General features: G+C 43.2%; 1 protein-coding gene across 1 annotated transcript in view; it reads left to right on the top strand.

Annotated features, from left to right (window-relative positions):
- Window positions 1–18,908, top strand: part of LOC142249827 (stabilin-1-like) — a 281,112-nt gene that overhangs the window by 45,704 nt on the left and 216,500 nt on the right. Inside the window, exons 7-10 of the mRNA XM_075321739.1 lie at window positions 1,735–1,848; window positions 2,182–2,235; window positions 11,336–11,416; window positions 17,987–18,145. Coding sequence (XP_075177854.1) covers window positions 1,735–1,848; window positions 2,182–2,235; window positions 11,336–11,416; window positions 17,987–18,145 — 408 coding nt within the window. The remainder of the gene's footprint in view (window positions 1–1,734; window positions 1,849–2,181; window positions 2,236–11,335; window positions 11,417–17,986; window positions 18,146–18,908) is intronic.

Here is an 18,908-nt window from a genome sequence, read left to right as displayed (position 1 = left end):
CTCCTTCCTTGTTGTCCTTGGGTTAACCTTGACTCTTCGGACAAGCCTGGCCTCGGCACGGGAGGAAACTTTCAAAGGCTGTCCAGGCCGTGGAAGGCTAACAGTAGTTCCATAAGCCTTCCACTTCCGGATGATGGTCCCAACAGTGGAGACAGGTAGGCCCAACTCCTTGGAAAGGGTTTTGTACCCCTTGCCAGCCTTGTGACCCTCCACGATCTTGTCTCTGATGGCCTTGGAATGCTCCTTTGTCTTTCCCATGTTGACCATGTATGAGTGCTGTTCACAAGTTTGGGGAGGGTCTTAATTAGTCAGAAAAGGCTGGAAAAAGAGATAATTAATCCAAACATGTGAAGCTCATTGTTCTTTGTGCCTGAAATACTTCTTAATACTTTAGGGGAACCAAACAGAATTCTTGTGGTTTGAGGGGTTGAATAATAAATGACCCTCTGAATAAACTTTTCACAATTTAAAAAAAAAAAAAAAAAAAAAAGAAATAACATTCTTTTTTGCTGCAGTGCATTTCACACTTCCAGGCTGATCTACAGTCCAAATGTCACAATGCCAAGTTAATTCCGAATGTGTAAACCTGCTAAATCTGCAGGGGGTTGAATACTACTTGTAGGCACTGTATAGGGGACTGTATAGGAAACTCATACTGTATATAAGGAGCTGTGTGTGAGCTCTTATGGTATACTTAATTCTGCTCAATATTAAGTTATCCAATTAATATAAAATAATAATTGTAATTAATATGTTCGTATTAAGCAGGATTCATTTTAGCCTGTTGGCTCAGCCCCCACAGCAGTCTGAAGGCCCCGTTACACGCAACAACATATCTAACGATATATCGCCAGGGTCACGGATTCCGTTACTTACATCCGGCATCGTTAGCGACGTCGTTGCGTGTAACACTGCAGGAACGACCGTTAACGATGGAAAATACTCACCTAATCATCCATCGTTGACACGTCGTTCCTTTTTAAAAAATCGTTGCTTGTTGAGGACGCAGGTTGTTCGTCGTTCCCGAGGCAGCACACATCACTACGTGTGACACCTCGGGAACAACAAACTACAGCTTACCTGCAGCTGCCGGCAATGCGGAAGGAAGGAGGTGGGCGGGATGTTACGGCCGCTCATCTCCGCCCCTCCTCTTCTATTGGGCGGCCGCTTAGTGATGCTGCTGTGACGCCGCACGAACTGCCCCCTTAGAAAGGAGGCGGGTCGCCGGCAACAGCGACGTCGCTAGGCAGTTAAGTCCCGTGTGACGGCTCCTAACAATATTGTGCGCCACGGGCACAAACGACGTATGTCCCCTCCCCCCTTCCTCCGGAAAATGAATTGCCCTTCCCTGCTATAGAGCCATACTATAAATCTATATCATTAGTATATCAACTTCTATTGAAAAAATAGACCCTGATCTACAGCAACCGGATTCCCACCGATCTGATATTATCGACCTCTTGTACGGATAGGTCATGAATATAAAAGTCATGATCAACTGCTTTAATTTTGAATTTAGAAAGCAAAAAAAATAAAAAAAAAATCAATGTAAAGGTACACAAAGCCTAATGTGTGTGTATATTTGTGTGTATATGTGTATATAATTGTTTTATATATATATATATATATATATATATATATATATATATTTTTTTTTTTCTTTTTAATTTTATTTTTCTAAGTTTATATTGTAAAGCTACTCCACATGTTTAAAGCTTTTATTTCAATCTGCAGAACTGTGATCTTCCTCCAATTTTAAATGGACCCGGCTCCTTTACTGTATTTGCTCCAACTAACGAAGCCGTGGATTCTTTAAGGGACGGACGGTTAATCTATCTGTTCACAGAGGTAGGCAGCAAGGCTGCTTTACAGTCTGGTTGTGAGAGTGATTTTTTTGGGACAAGAATATAGGGGCTTTCTAAGATCCTATAATAGTGACTTTTTCCTAAGTGAGTCCGCCAAATATGTGTGATTGGGTGAATTCCACCCCAGAGTACTCATTCAGTGCCGTGTCTGGTACTCTAGTTAAGTCCAGCTTGCCTAAACAGGCTTCTCTGCAAAGCATGACTCCTCCTCGAACACATGGAGGTGTCCGGTACTGCTGTGACTGGCGAGAATCCATGATGTATGTGATAACCCAGAAAAAAACTTTAATAAACCAGTGTATTCATTTATTCATAGGCAAAACACAAATTGTTGGAGCTGGTTAAATACCACATTTCATCCGTGGCAGCTGTAAGTACATATATCCAATAGTTTTACATTTTTAGTGTAAATTTTTAGTAAACTGTGCAGGCAGCATTTTATAGAATGGGGGGAGGAGAGAAGATTGATATATAGTTTTGTGAGATAACATTCAGTATAATCTGTGTTTTCATCATTTAATCCTCTGCTCTTTATGGGATTTTCAGTCCAATGGGCGGTCCTATCAGAGACTGACAGCTTTCCTTGTATAAAAATGCATATAGAGAGAGCTGTCAATCACTGATAGGACCCGCCCACTGCACTGAAAATCCTAGACAGAGCAGAGTAATAAATGATAACTCATATACCGTATATGTGTTATACTGAATCTCACTCACAAACGTATATATCTCTCTACTCCACTTTCTCTGCTCTATACCATGACACTTGCAGTTGAGCTGCATTTTTATGGTGAAAAGTTCCCTTTAATACATATTTTTAATGATTATTTTCAAGAATAAGATCTAAAACACCAACCAAGATCATTGATTGGATTCCTTAATGTCTGATACAAAATAAAGCATTAGCTTGGGCAAATAGTCCTCCAACCTGTTGTAAGCCGGCATCAGTGGAAAACTGGAACTTCTCTCGTTTTCTTGGCATTCTCTTAGGGCCTCCAGTCTTTCGACTACAGTGAACTAGCCAATATCAGTAGAATTGGCCGACTGTCTAATGTGTACAGGGACCTCCCTGACATCACTGGAAAACAATCCAGCTTATTGGATTTCAACTAGCTGATCCATTGGTTCTCCAGGAGAAAATGTGAAACCAGAGGAGTCTGGCTAAGGCTCTCAGAGAGAATATCGGAGCGCTTGGCCATGCCGAGAGTTACTGTGTAGAACAGATTAGTCGCTAACACTAGAGAAGACACAGAAAGGATTCAGAAGGATCTAGATAAGCTGTGAGAATGGGCAGTGACCATTATAATGGTATTTAACAGGGAGAAATGCAAAATTCTACATCTGGGCATTAAAAATGAAAATAATATTGACAATGTGAGGAATAGAACCAAGCAACCGCACGTGTGAATAAGACTTGGGTATACTAATAGATCACAGACTTCACTGGAGTCAGCAGTGTAATGCAGCAGCAATAAAAGGCAAACACAGTTCTGGGAGTATTAAGAGACCAGATCACGTGAAGTAATTATCCTCCTCTTTGGTCAGACCTCATCTGGAATACTGTGTCCAGTTCTGGGCACCACATTTTTAAAAAAAAAGACATCGAAAAACTGGAACAAGTTCAGAGAAGAGCGACCAGGATGGGGAACGGACTGCAAACTATGTCCTATGAGGAATGGTTACAGGATCTGGCAATGTTTACTTGCAAACAAGAAGGTTAAGAGAAGGCTTAATAGCTGTCAACAAATATCTGGAGGGATGTCAAAATGTAGAGGGATCATCCTTATTCTCATTTGCACATGGAAACATGACAAGCAATGTGATGAAACTGAAAAGGAGAAGGCACGGATTAGATATTAGAAAAACTTTTTGACAGTGAGGGTGAGAGAGTGGGAACAGACTGCCATGAGAGGTGGTGATTTCTCCTTCACTGGAAGTCTTCAAAAAGAGACTCAGCAGACATCTGTCTGAAATGGTTTAATAAATCCTCATGGAGTATGGGATTGGACATGATGACCATAGAGATCCCTTCCAACACTAAAGCCTGCTTTACACACTTCAATAAATCTTTCAATCCGTCGTCGGGGTCAAGTTGTAAGTGATGCACATCCGGCATCGTTCGTGACGTGTTTGCGTGTGAAACCTACATGCGATCGATATTGAACGAAAATACGGTGATCGCATACACGTCGTTTATTCCTCATACATTGGACGTTTGGTAGTACGAAACTAGTCAATTGTAACGTGTGACATCCCTCATACGATTTTGGTGTCTGATGCTATGTGCGCAGGTGTGCGCTCTGCACCGCAGCTTAAAAAAGGTCCGCTTCAGAGAGCAGCTGAAAAGCTGCGTTCTGAAGCGCCTCACAATGTCTGTCAGTCACTAATCTCTGTCAGTCGGTCACTATCTCTGTCCCTCACTCTCTGTCCATGTCAGTCTATCCCCCTCTCTCATATACTCACCGATCCCCGATCCCCGGCTCTGCACGGCATTCACACTGCTCCGGCGGCTTTTACTGTTTTGAAAAAGCCGGCCGCCCATTAAACAATCTCGTATTCCCTGCTTTACCCGCCCACCGGCGCCTATGATTGGTTACAGTGAGACACGCCCCCACGCTGAGTGACAGGTGTCACACTGCACCCAATCACAGCAGCCGGTGGGCGTGTCTATACTGTGCAGTGAAATAAATAATTAAATAATTAAAAAAAATGGCGTGCGGTCCCCCCCAATTTTAAAACCAGCCAGATAAAGCCATACGGCTGAAGGCTGGTATTCTCAGGATGGGGAGCTCCACGTTATGGGGAGCCCCCCAGCCTAACAATATCAGCCAACAGCCGCCCAGAATTGCCGCATACATTATATGCGGCAGTTCTGGGACTGTACCCGGCTCTTCCCGATTTGCCCTGGTGCGTTGGCAAATCGGGGTAATAAGGAGTTATTGGCAGCCCATAGCTGCCAATAAGTCCTAGATTAATCATGGCAGGCGTCTATGAGACACCCTCCATGATTAATCTGTAAATTACAGTAAATAAACACACACGCCCGAAAAATCCTTTATTAGAAATAAAAAACACAAACATATACCCTGGTTCACCACTTTAATCAGCCCCAAAAAGCCCTCCTTGTCCGGCGTAATCCAGGATGCTCCAGCGTCGCTTCCAGCGCTGCTGCATGGAGGTGACCGGAGCTGCAGCAGACACAGCTGCTCCGGTCACCTCCACACAGCAAATGAAGACAGCCGGCGATCAGCTGAGCTGTCACTGAGGTTACCCGCTGTCACTGGATCCAGCGGTGGATGCAGCGGTGGCCGCGGGTAACCTCAGTGACCGCTCTGCTGATCGCGCTACTCACCGCTGCTCCTCTCACCTCCACGCAGCAACTGAGGTGAGTAGCGCGATCAGCAGAGCGGTCACTGAGGTTACCCGCGGCCACCGCTGCATCCACCGCTGGATCCAGTGACAGCGGGTAACCTCAGTGACAGCTCAGCTGATCGCCGGCTGTCTTCATTTGCTGTGTGGAGGTGACCGGAGCGGCTGTGTCTGCTGCAGCTCCGGTCACCTCCATGCAGCAGCGCTGGAAGCGACGCTGGAGCATCCTGGATTACGCCGGACAAGGAGGGCTTTCTGGGGCTGATTAAAGTGGTGAACCAGGTCAGGACAAATGGGTTTCTATCATCATCCTTTCTGGTCCACAATGGAACGAGACAGGGATGTCCACTGTCGCCCCTCTTATACGTCATAGTCATGGAGCACCTTGCGGTCGCCCTGAGAAACAACACAAGCATCCACGGGATAGAGGCGGGGGGGGAGAGCCGTAAGCTGGCTCTATTCGCGGATGACCTTCTCATGTTCATTTCCCAACCACACATATCCTTCCCGTCCTTGCTTAAGGAGTTCGAACAGTTTGGCAACTTAAGCAACTTCAAAGTAAATTTTTCCAAATCAGAGGCCATGAACGTGACTTTATCGGCAGAAGACCTTGCGAGAGTATCACAAAACTTCCCTTTTAAGTGGCAACCGTCAGTTTTAAAATATCTGGGAGTTATGGTACCTAGGGATCCAGCAAAAATTGTACATCACAATTTTTTCCCCTTATTAGAAAGGACAATCAGGGACTTAAAGAAATATGACAAAAAGAGATTGACGTGGTTTGGGCGTATAAACGCGATAAAAATGGATGTGTTACCGAGGTTCCTGTTCCTGTTTCAGACAATACCCATACAGCTACCGCTAAGTTACTTCTCCAAGATCCGGACAGCCTTGTCTGGGTTTGTCTGGGGGAACAGGAGACCCCGAACAGGAATTAAAACTCTGACCAGACACAAAAGTGACGGGGGGGCGGGGCTCCCAAATTTTCAGTTATATTACAAGGCAGCTATCCTAACGAGATTACTGGACTGGCATTTTCATGGTAATTCGAAACAATGGGTGGTGATTGAACAGGATGTACTGGGAACTCCCTTACATTTACTTCCATGGTTAGAGAAAGAAAGTAGGATCCAGATAGCGAAAGGAATGGAGTTCACGCGGACAGCGATGGGGATGTGGGATGGAGAGATAAAAAAGGGATCTCTCTCTCAGGAGCAGGGCCCACTTACCCCCGTATTCGGTAATAAGAAGTTCCCCCCAGGACTCCACTCCCATAGATTCGGGGGATTTACTCGGGCGGATGATACCCGTTTTTGTCACGTGCTCCAGGGACACACCCTACCAACTTATACTTCCATGCAGGCCACAGGGAGAGAGATTTCCTGGATGGAATATATGCAGTTGAAATCTTTCCTCTCGTACCAGGACAGGGAGAGAAGGATGAGGACACCCCCTACTCCTTTTGAGAAAATATTTTTACAGGGGTCATCACCTGGACATGGCATCTCACTCATCTATAAAATGCTGAACCAGAGAAATAGGGTGGATAAACCTCACTTTGTCTGTAGGTGGGGAGAGGAACTGGGAGAGGATATTGCAGAGGACGATTGGAGCAGAGCGTACCTGTGGACCCACAAGCTTTCCTTGGCGTGCGCCGCTCAAGAGAAAAGTTATAAAATTCTCACAAGGTGGTACCATTACCCGACTAAATTACATGCTATATTTCCCTCTGTGTCTGATGTGTGCTGGAGGTGTGGCACAGACACAGGTACAATGCTACACATATGGTGGAGCTGTACTAAGCTGCAACCCTTTTGGGACTCAGTGTTCTACCTGTACAAAAAGATGAGCGGAGGTGAAATAGAAAAATCCCCCCAGGTTGCCCTTCTTTCTATGCTCCCAGGAGCTATTAAAACACAAAAAAGGGACATGTTGCGATTTTGCCTGGCGGCTGCCCGTATGATTATCCCACGATTTTGGAAACAGACTAGATGCCCTACGGTGCTGGATTGGTTGGAGGAGATGACAAACCTCCAGAGAATGGAGGAGCTGACAGCAGAACTAAATGGGAACACAGAAAAATTTACTACAGTTTGGAGACCATGGATTATGTTCATGGAGTCCCCAGAGTTTGTGGAGAGTTTGGCGAGCTTTTTGAGCTGAGAAACGGTGGGGAGTCTCATTCCTTCCCCCCCTTTTTTTCTTTTCTTTTCTTGCTTCCCCCCCCTCCCCCCTTTTCTCTAATTTCCTCTTCTTTATGCTTATATCTTTCCTCTTCTTTCTTTCTTTTCTGAACATTAATCTGCATTTTTCTAGTTTCATTTTTTATATGAAAAGATTTATCAATAATTCATAAGACAATAGACATACAAGGAGAATGAGTATATTAGGATACGGGAAGTCAAAAGAAGTAAAATTCTGACCTATAATTTACAAGTGGTTGTATGGTAATAGCACAAAGATAATTTGAAGAATTCCAAGAAATTTAGTAATGTAACAATTTCTGGATGTTATCCCGGCATTGAGAAAATGATGCTTATGTATTGTAATTGCACAAATGATATGTTTGTATGTTGACAACAGTTTCATCAATAAAACAGATTTGAAATAAAAAAAAAAAAAAAAAAAAAAAAGTGGTGAACCAGGGTATATGTTTGTGTTTTTTATTTCTAATAAAGGATTTTTCGGGCGTGTGTGTTTATTTACTGTAATTTACAGATTAATCATGGAGGGTGTCTCATAGACGCCTGCCATGATTAATCTAGGACTTATTGGCAGCTATGGGCTGCCAATAACTCCTTATTACCCCGATTTGCCAACGCACCAGGGCAAATCGGGAAGAGCCGGGTACAGTCCCAGAACTGCCGCATATAATGTATGCGGCAATTCTGGGCGGCTGTTGGCTGATATTGTTAGGCTGGGGGGCTCCCCATAACGTGGAGCTCCCCATCCTGAGAATACCAGCCTTCAGCCGTATGGCTTTATCTGGCTGGTTTTAAAATTGGGGGGGACCGCACGCCATTTTTTTTAATTATTTAATTATTTATTTCACTGCACAGTATAGACACGCCCACCGGCTGCTGTGATTGGGTGCAGTGTGACACCTGTCACTCAGCGTGGGGGCGTGTCTCACTCTAACCAATCATAGGCGCCGGTGGGCGGGGTAAGCAGGGAATACGAGATTGTTTAATGGGCGGCCGGCTTTTTCAAAACAGTAAAAGCCGCCGGAGCAGTGTGAATGCCGTGCAGAGTCGGGGATCGGTGAGTATATGAGAGAGGGCTGCTCAATTCACTTACTCAGGAGTTTAGCGGTCACCGGTGAGCCCTTCACAGGTGACCGCTAATCAGGGCACGACACAGACAGAGCCGCAGCATCACAATGAAGTCGGGTGAGGTTCACCCGAGTTCATTCTGACAGTGCAGCTCTGTCTGTGTCTGCTGTCATCTGCCATTCAGCTCTGCTACATGGCTGTCTGTGTCTGCTGTCAGCGGCCATGTAGCAGAGCTGAATGGCAGATGACATAGTAAAAACGCATCCCTACACATTACACACGCTTGGCAAGTCAATAAATAAAAAAAAAAAAGGGTGTCCAATGCATACGTCAAAGAACACATGATCTAAAGGATCGCACACAAAATTGATCAATTTAACATAGACTACTAACGCACGTGTGACAGCAAATGAACGACCTATGTGCAATCTCATTCAATCGCACGCATATGCGACCTGGGCGTGTCACATCGCATACGAGATCGCATCCCTAATTGTAAGGTGTAAAGCTGGCTTAACACTCTATGATTCCATGAAATGGATTATGTATGCAGGGGGCTTTACCATATCTAAAACCACATAATTCCCTGGACGTTGTCGATTGGGCTTCAACTTATTATAAATGGTGCCTTTAAAGTGCCCATTAATGAAGCTTACATAGATTAAATGACGTCAGCAGTTAGGCCATGTGCACGTTGAGGTTTTTTTTACCTCAGTATTTGTAAGCCAAAACCAAGAGAGGGTAAAAAAACAGAAGTGCTGCCCGTGTTTCTATTATACTTTTCCTCTGATTGTTCCACTCTTGGTTTTGGCTACAAATACTGAGGTAAAAAACTCACCAAATATCAGTGTGTACAAGGTGTAAGCGCTTGACATGTGTTCTGGATATTATCCATCCGTAAACACCAGTTTAATTATTTTAATAGATCGAAAATTCTCTGCACTAAAGTAAAGGCCCTCATTCAGACATCCATGAATCACTTACAGGGTCTGTGTTTTTTTCTTAGCTAAAACATGTTCCTATCAGGCCACGTGCACACGTTGAGTATTTGGTGAGTTTTTTACCTCAGTATTTGCGGTTTTACCTCAGTATTTGAGGTTTTACCTCAGTATTTGAGGTTTTACCTCAGTATCTGTAAGCCGAAACCAAGAGAGGGTTGAAAATAAAGAAGTGGTGCCCGTGTGTCTATCATACTTTTCCTCTGATTGTTCCATTCCTGGTTTTGGCTACATTTACTGAGTTAAAAAACTCACCAAATACTCAACGTGTGCACGACGCGTTATAGTACATGGAGCTGCTCACATGTTTGGATTAGTTTTTGTGGACCACTGGTCCAGAAAAAAAAAACCCAGAGACATGTCCATTTTTTGATCCAAGTGACAGGTCAAAATTACCCGTACAAGTCAATTTTATCCCTCAAAAGGGTTGTCTCGTTCTCAGTCAGGAACACATTGCTCCTCTACCTCCTGGTAGTGTGATCCATCTAGTTTCAGAGCAGTGCTTACAAGCTGTATAACAAAGAGCTTGTATTATCTGAATGCATAACATAGTGCTCAACTTCAATCAATCAGTGGTGGACAGTAGCTAAGACCACAAGCAGGAAACACTTAAATTACTCAATTTTTGAGAACAGAGAGGATTTTTAAGTAAATTGCAAAATTTCTCATTTTTTTATTTTTTTTTCAAGCAACTTTAACAATTAAAGAACTTGAAATTAACTCATTGAAGAACTTTTAAACAGGATAGATGATAATTGAGTGATTGCTATTGGTCTGACTGCCGAGATCCTAGACCGATCCCAAAAATGTCCAAAATTTCCAGTGTAGATGGGGCGTTATTGAGAATAGACCACCACCACTCCTATAGACTGTGAAATGAAAACTGGTCACACATGTTCTCTACTCTTCCATTCACACATGAGACTTTGGAACCCTATCAGAATAATTAAGAAATTAAAAGGTTTTTCCACTACTCGGATATTCTCTTTTCCCTTTGTTTCCCTTCAGTAAAATAATAACACTTATTCTCAGATGCTGGTGCTGTTCCATTGGTGTCGGCTTGCCTCTCCCAGGGATCGCATGACATTCGTATCTCATGTGATCATTAAGAAATGAAAGGGTTTGTCCACTACTCTGATATGCTCCTTTTCCTATCCTTCCCAACAGTAAAATAATAACACTTATTCTCAGGTGCTGGAGCTGTTCCAGCGGTGTCGGCTTACCTCTCCCATGGATCACGTGACATTCATATCTCATGTGATCATTAAGAAATTAAAGGGTTTGTCCACTACTCTGATATGCTCTTTTCCATATGCTTCCCTACAGTAAAATAATAAACCTTATTTTCAGATGCTAGTGCTGTTCCAGCGGTGTCTGCTTGCTTCTCCCAGTGATCGCGTGACATTTGTATCTCATGTGATCAGGGCAGCCAATCAGCGCTGGCTTCACTCTCCTCTCTTTTGGACATCTTAAACATCCAAAGGCAGGGAGAGCCACCACAGCTCTTACCACCTCATTATGTCTGGAGGAGGAGAGAGTGAAGCCAACGTTGATTGGCTGGAAGGGACCACATGAGATAAAAATGTCACGCAATTCCTAGGAGAGATTGTGCTAACACCGCTGGAACAGCACTAGCACCTGAGGTGAGTATGGGGGCAACATTGGTATTAATTTGAGTAGTGGACACCCCATTTAAACAGCACAGAAAGTTGCAGCTAATAATCACATGGAGCTAAATGGGGGGGATCCAGTTTAAATTGAGTACATGACTATAAAACCATGCGCTCTAAGTACTGGTCTTTACTGGTTTCTTATTCTCTCTCTTTTTCAGGTTACTATAGACAGACTTCTCATCATGCCGCAAATTATGACATCTACAAATGAAATTATTAAAATCAATGTGACAGAAAGTGTAAGTATCAAGTGGTTCATTTATTGTGTCCTTTTTATGCATTGTATTTTCTTTAACATTTTAGAAATACAAAGTAAAAGAATCACTTGTGCCTCCGTCCTTGTTATGCTCCCGAGAACTGCACGGCAAAAATGAGCTTGGTATTTCCACAAATTACGGCTTATATGTTGTTTCGATCAGAATGTTTGTTTTTTTTTATGGCAAATTGCTAGGATTAGATCATTTTTGCTTATCCAGCATTAGATAAATTACTAGGAAATTTCTAGATATTCCAAACTTCCTGCATTTTCAATGTGTAAGCATGCACTTTAAGAGGTTGTCCAGTCCACTACTTTTACATTATCTACTAGTATCCTCAAAATAAGGCGTCCCTGAATGAATATAAATCATAAGAAGTCAGGGACTGGAGTATCAATACAATTATTATTATTATTTAAGTTTTTATTAATATTTTTATTTTATTTTTTTATTTATTTTAAATAACTTTTTATTAAATACAAAAAAACATCCCTCAAGGGGTGAAGGGGATGGAGAACTTAGAGACAGAAAGAAATTCAAATATAATGAAGTCTCACACAACACACTGCACACTGCAGAAACGACATGCATAGTCAGGTGTGTGTATAGATATTGTGCTAAAATCCTACACTCAGTGGCGGAGGTTCAGGGGGCCCTTGCCAGATTGCTGTCATCACACACAGTATGCCGGGCAGGGAGCGATCCTGCAGCGCCGCACAGTGCAGATTCCGTGTGACTCTCCTGTTGATGTTCATCAGAGGTTCTGCCATCTTCTGCCCTCCTGCTGTCTCTGATGCCTAGTCCCTGCTGCGGTTGTTGCCTGACCCGCCTTGCTTTCATGTAAGCCAGCTTGTTTAGTTAATTGATTTCTGAACATTTGCAAATTGGTCTGCTGCTGATTTTTGGACATTTGCGAATTGCTCTGCTACTGATTTTTTGGACATTTGCGAATTGCTCTGCTACTGATTTCTGGACACTTGATAATTGCTCTGCTACTGATTACTGGACACTTGATAATTGCTCTGCTACTGATTTTTGGACAGACAAACAGATTCCTGAGTTATCCATTATAATTATTACAGGGGGTGTAGTGATGTAGTATATTACAGTTGTAGTACATGGGGGGTGTAGTGATGTAGTACCGTATATGGGGGGTGTAGTGATATAGTATATTACAGTTGTAGTACATGGAGGGTGTAGCAATGTAGTATATTACAGGTGTAGAATATCAGGGGTGTAGTGATGTAGTATATGGGGATGTAGTGATATAGTATATTACAGGTGTAGTATATGGGGGTGTAGTGATGTAGTATATTACAGGTGTGGTGTATATGGGGATGTAGTTACATAGATACATAGGTTGAAAAAAGACCTAGGTCCATCTACTTCCCTCTTCCTCCACCAATTCTACATTTTGTCATTAAGTCATTTATAACCAACAATGTTGTGAGTACTGAGGAAATCATCCAGCCCTTTTATAAAAGCTGTTATAGTATCTGCCATTATTACCTCTTGTGGTCGGCATTCCACAGTCTGACTGCTCCAACTGTAAAGAACCCTTTCCTATTTAGCTGCCGGAATCACTTTTCTTCCACTCGCAGTGAGTGCCCCCTGGTCCTTAGTACTGTCTTTGGAAGCAATAAGTCATGTGCCAGTCCTTTATATTGACCACAGATGTATTTATACATATAAGTGAGATCTCCTCTGAGACGTCTTTTTTCTAAGTTAAAAATATCTAACTTTTCCAACCTGTCATCATACGGGTGACTTCCATTCCTTGTAGTAGTCTACTTAGCTGCCTTTGAACTGACGCTAACTTCTGAATGTCCTTTTTAAAATGTGAAGCCGAAAACTGGATCCCATATTGCAGATGTGGGCTTACAAGTGACTTATAGAGGGGTAACAATACGTTGGGATCACGGGATCTAATCTCTCTTTTTATACACCCTAAAATCTTGTTTGCTTTAGCAGCTGCTGCTTGACATTGAGTGCTGCTGCTCAACTTATTTGTAATGAGAATACCCAAGTCTTTCTCCTGTTCTGTAGTCCCGAGTTTACTTCCATTTAATGTATACGCAGTTATAGGATTACTCCGTCCTAGGTGCATTACTTTACATTTATCAACATTAAATCTCATTTGCCAAGTATCTGCCCATTCTGACATCTTATCTAGATCTTTTTGTGATATTGTACTATCAAGGTCAGTTTTTAATATCCTACATAGTTTGGTGTCATCAGCAAAGACTACACTTTACTATCAATCCCATCCACAAGGTCATTAATAAAGAGATTAAAAAGAATTGGTCTTAGCACAGATCCCTGCTGCAGGGCCGCTATCAGGGCAACCATGACTGGTGTGGTTGCTGCCGGGGTGGGGGGGAAGGGGGCGGGAGGGGGAGGGAAAGGGGTAATAGATATGATAAAGTTAATTTGGATGCCGATTTGTTATACTATTGTATGTATTCTGTTTTAATAAAAAAGTATCTGATTTAAAAACCATGACTGGTGTACCGGGCCTGGTGAAGAGGGGGGGTCTGGGGTATTTACATAACTTTATTAAGCCTTGGTCGGGCTCCTCTGCGTTTTCCCCAGCCCCACGAGCAATCTGTCTATCCCATCCGCAATATACGGAACCCGAGCACATAAAACGCTATTCGTCATTCATGGTCTCGGTGACAGATGACCCTGTCTGTCTGCCTAATTATAGAGTCCCCTACCACCAACATCTGTCTGGGCTTTGCTGCACTCCTATTTCCCTCTTCCATACAGCAGTCGTTTTCCTGGTTGCTAGGGGCAACGTCCTGCTGTAGTGATCCTAGTCCTGGCCCTGCATTCCTAATATAAGCCCAACAGGCATATTTACTAGGTTGTGCCAGATCAGGGCTAGGCTCCCTGACACTTTTCCCCCTATCTCTTGTTCTGACTGTTACCCAGCTACCTACCTCTGGGTCCTTATCTTCTCCACCTCCACCCTCCTCCATATCACTGGCCCCAGCCAGAGAAAGTTCAGTGAGCGATAAACTCCTTTCCAGGTTTGCAATGCCCCCGAGTGTTGCAAGCTGCATATTTGGATCAGTTACCTGGGCTTCCAAATATGCAACATGCTTGCATCGAGTGCAGACATATTCACCCTCCAACGGCTGCTCAAGGCATGCATACATCTGACAAGATACACACCTGGTAGCATTGTCCATGGAGCACCTATTAAATGGGGATAAACAGTACAAATAAAAGTAAAAAAACAAAGAAATACTTGTAAGGATAACTCATAACTATGATATAGTGCTTAAACTATGGATTTACCTGCTCCCTCGGACTTCACTGTCCCCTCGCAAGCTCAGTAACCCTTGCTTACTGGCTGGGATATGTAGTTCCGGAACAATCTAGAAACAGTGTGGCTACTACTAACAATTAAATCACAAGACACGTTTTTTTTTCTCTTTCACAGTATCACAGACAAGCAGACACACAATTACCTAAAGAAATTACAACAATTACACACTTATCACAACTATGATATTGTAGCAGTGATATAGTATATTACAGGTGTATTATATGGGGGTGTAGTGAAGTAGTATGTTAAGTAGTATATTATAGGTGTAGTATATGGAAGTGTAGAAAAAGCACCCCCTCACTTCCCAGGATACTCATACTTACCAGACCCGGATATCTGCGTGGCTCCCAGGTCCTCCTGTGATCTCCGGTGGGTGCTGCACGCCGTCCTCCCCTGCTGCTGGCTGACACACACACAGCAGATCGCAGACGCACACAGCAGATCACACACACACACACACACACAGCAGATCGCAGACACACACAGCAGATCACACACACACACAAACACAGCAGATTACAGACACACACAGCAGATCGCACACACACACAGCCGATCGCACACATCACATCACATCCAGCGCAACCGGCCGCAGTGAATGATGTGAGGAAGTCACGTGTCTGACCGCAGGTCCTGTTCTGCAGGTCCTTGCGCTCCACTGCACTGCCTCTCAGGATTCTGCCGGCGAGAAGAGATCGGTGTCGCTGGATGTGGTGAATATGTATGCGATCCGATGTTTGTGTGTGTGATTTGATGTTTGCATGTGACCCGATGTTTGTGTGTGCGATCTGATTGTGTGTGCGATCTGATTGTGTGTGTGATCCTATGTTTGTGTGTGAGATCGGATGTTTGTGTGTGAGATCGGATGTTTGTGTGTGAGATCGGATGTTTGTGTGTGAGATCGGATGTTTGTGTGTGAGATCGGATGTTTGTGTGTGAGATCGGATGTTTGTGTGTGAGATCGGATGTTTGTGTGTGAGATCGGATGTTTGTGTGTGAGATCGGATGTTTGTGTGTGAGATCGGATGTTTGTGTGTGAGATCGGATGTTTGTGTGTGTGAGATATGATTGTGTGTGTGAGATCGGATGTTTGTGTGTGTGAGATATGATTGTGTGTGTGAGATCTGATTGTGTGTGGGTGTGCGATCACTGCAGGTCCTCTGCTTGGCGTCGGGGGAGTATGATTACGGGGTGCCCACTGTCTATAATGAAGTGTCCTGCAGTATCTGTATTTTTTAGCTGCATGGACACTTTATTATTGATCAGTGACTAGGACTTATTTTCGGGGAAGGGCTTGCTCCGAAAATGCTGAAAATCCCTGCTAGGGCTTACTTTTGGGGGAGGTCTTATTTTTGGAAAAATACGGTATATGGGGATGTAGTGATGTAATATATTACAGGTATAGTATATGGAGGGGGTGTAGTGATGTAGTATATTACAGGTGAAGTATACGGGGGTGTAGTTATGTAATATATTACAGGTGTAGTATATGGGGATCTAGTATATTAAATAAATAACATGCAAATCCAGATCTATATACAATATTTTATATATATATATATATATATATATATATATATATATATATATATATATATATATATATATATATATATAGTGCTTACCTGTTATAAGATGTCAGATCCAAACTACAAATGAACAGTATGGCAGCACACTAGTCCATCATATAGTGCCCAAGCCTCTAGATGAAAACTATCAATTGGCAACCATGCCTGCCATTGGTGAATGGTTAAATAATACTGCAGGGTAAAGCAGATGTGCATCAATAGTCAAAGTTAAAAGAATAAGGTTTTGGTACCGTGTTAGCCAGTTGAAAAATGATTGATTGCTCTCAGTGAGAGAAAAAAAATTAAAATTTTGTAGTTGTGACACCTTTTAATGGCTAACTATAGTTAGCCATTAAAAGGTATCACAACTACAAAATTTTAACTTTGTTTCTCTCACTGAGAGCAATCAACAATCAAAAACACACTAAATAAGCGTCATGCTATTACTTGTAGCCATGTGTGTAAAGTGTGAGGTAGTAGCCTCTTGTAGCAAGCCCCGATGCGCATTTCACCTTTGCATAGGTTTCATCAGGAACGCACTACTTTTACATTGATGGCCTATGCTTCGAATAGGTCATCAATGTCTGATCAGCCTGGGTCCGACACCAGGCACCCCCTCTGATCAGCTATTGTCTGTGCTGGTGGCGGCAGCCAGAAATGCTCAGTTCTGGAGCTGTTCCGTCTTCTGATAGCGGTCGCGACCGACTATTGCACAACCAAATCCTGTTGTTTTGAACGGGAGGGAGATGTGCAGTACCCAGCCGTGGCTGCTTTCGGAAGATGGAACAGCTCCAGAACTGAGTATTTCCGGCTAGTGCCGCCAGCACAGAGGACAGCTGATCAATGGGGGTGCCTGGTGTCGGACCTCAGCCGATCAGACATTGATGACCTATCCTAAGGATAGACCATCAATGTAAAAGTAGGGGCCAACCTCTTTAAAGCTGTAAGAAGCAAGTCCGCATGAGAAACGGCTTCAGAGTATTGTCAGTGCTGTAGATAAGATACGGCCCCGGCAAATAATACTCCAATAAAAATGAATGGCAACCTCACCGTTCAGAGTGCATTCATACTATGATGCACAGAGTTAAACGACCAGCGTTTGGTAACGTTAACCAGTCAGTGGTCGCATAATAGCCTATTTAGACAGTAGACTGCACTTTAGATATGCACTGAATATTATGAAGTAGATCGTTCGGTGCACATAGGCGGCCATTGTTCTCGGCAGCCTTGGCCCTGTTTACACAGGGAATGATGATCTTTTGGGCAAATCAAAATTAATTTCACCCAAGGAACAAGTACGCTGGATGGTCAAGAAATGTGCGTTTCTAAAAATGCTCGTTCTTGATACTTAAGGGCAGATTCTCACTCTGCAGATTTGGTGCACAAAGTTCTGTCACTGTCCAATTTATGTAACTTGCAAAAAACAATGTACACCAGATTGATACTACACATTTTTGTATTTGCAGAAAGTTGAAAAAAAATTGTTAACGTATTCTGAGCTATGATCTCGAGCAGTCAGCACTCCATATCTCGGCTTTCCACACCACGGGCAGTGTGAAATGTGCGCTGTCACTTTTATCAGTCATGTAACCCTGGTCCTCCATCCTGCGCAGCACTGAGTAATGTGCGGTTTGTTTCTTATCTCATCAGGGCAGAATTCTGTTTGGAAATCAAGGAATCCCTCTTGCGCACAGTGACATAGTTGCTTCTAATGGTATTATTCACGTTCTGGATGGGATTTTAATTCCTTCTACTATATTGCCAATTCTGCCAGCTAGATGCAATGAGACGATGGAAGACGTCATACAGGTAGTTACATATTTCTGTTTCTCCATTGATAACCATCATTGAAATGTTCTCAAAATAACAACATTTCATGGTGGGGACATTTTCTTTTCATTATAGGTGCATATGATGTTGGTGCTAATTGTGCATGCTGTGTTATGGATTTGTAGGAGGTGGACTTACCCCTGTACTGCTTATGCTATCTATTCTATGTGTTATACCAACTGTACATGTTAATATGTAATGCTGCTAGCTAGTTGCAAGTTCCAGATACAGTAGAGCATGACTGCAGCCAACAGGCACCACCTAGTGGTTGGCCTTGGTTAGCAGTGGATTGGAAAAAACAGGGTTAAGGTGGAAGTGAAAGATGCCAGAAGAACAGTAGGGAGGTCTCGAGAAGGGAAAGTTGAGTATAGGGTTTGAGAGAGAGAAGACCTGGCCTCAGTGCTAGGACCGGTCCGAGAACCCTGAGGTAACCTCAAGAGGTACGGAGCCTACAGCTCACCCCGACGTGCTTAGAAAGTTATTTGGGGCCCAGGTGTGAGGAAGAGGGGGAAAGGAGACACAGACTTCAGAGCTTGAGGACGAGCTCCAAGATAGCCAGGGTGGGGGGAGGCAGAAGGTCGAGGAGCAATACCCTACACTAAGCAAAAAAAAGGGAAAGAAGGTCATGTCTGTCATAATAGTGTGAAGCATAAAAGTTACTGGTTGGCCAAGTGACCAGTTGCGTATGTTACTAATGGTCTACAACGATGACTACCAGTGTGGTGATCATGGACACCAACAT

This window comes from Anomaloglossus baeobatrachus, chromosome 8 (assembly GCF_048569485.1).
Source record: "Anomaloglossus baeobatrachus isolate aAnoBae1 chromosome 8, aAnoBae1.hap1, whole genome shotgun sequence".
Taxonomy (NCBI): Eukaryota; Metazoa; Chordata; class Amphibia; order Anura; family Aromobatidae; genus Anomaloglossus; species Anomaloglossus baeobatrachus.
The sequence above is the reverse complement of the archived record's forward strand: the minus strand, read 5'-3'. Positions and strand labels throughout refer to the sequence as shown.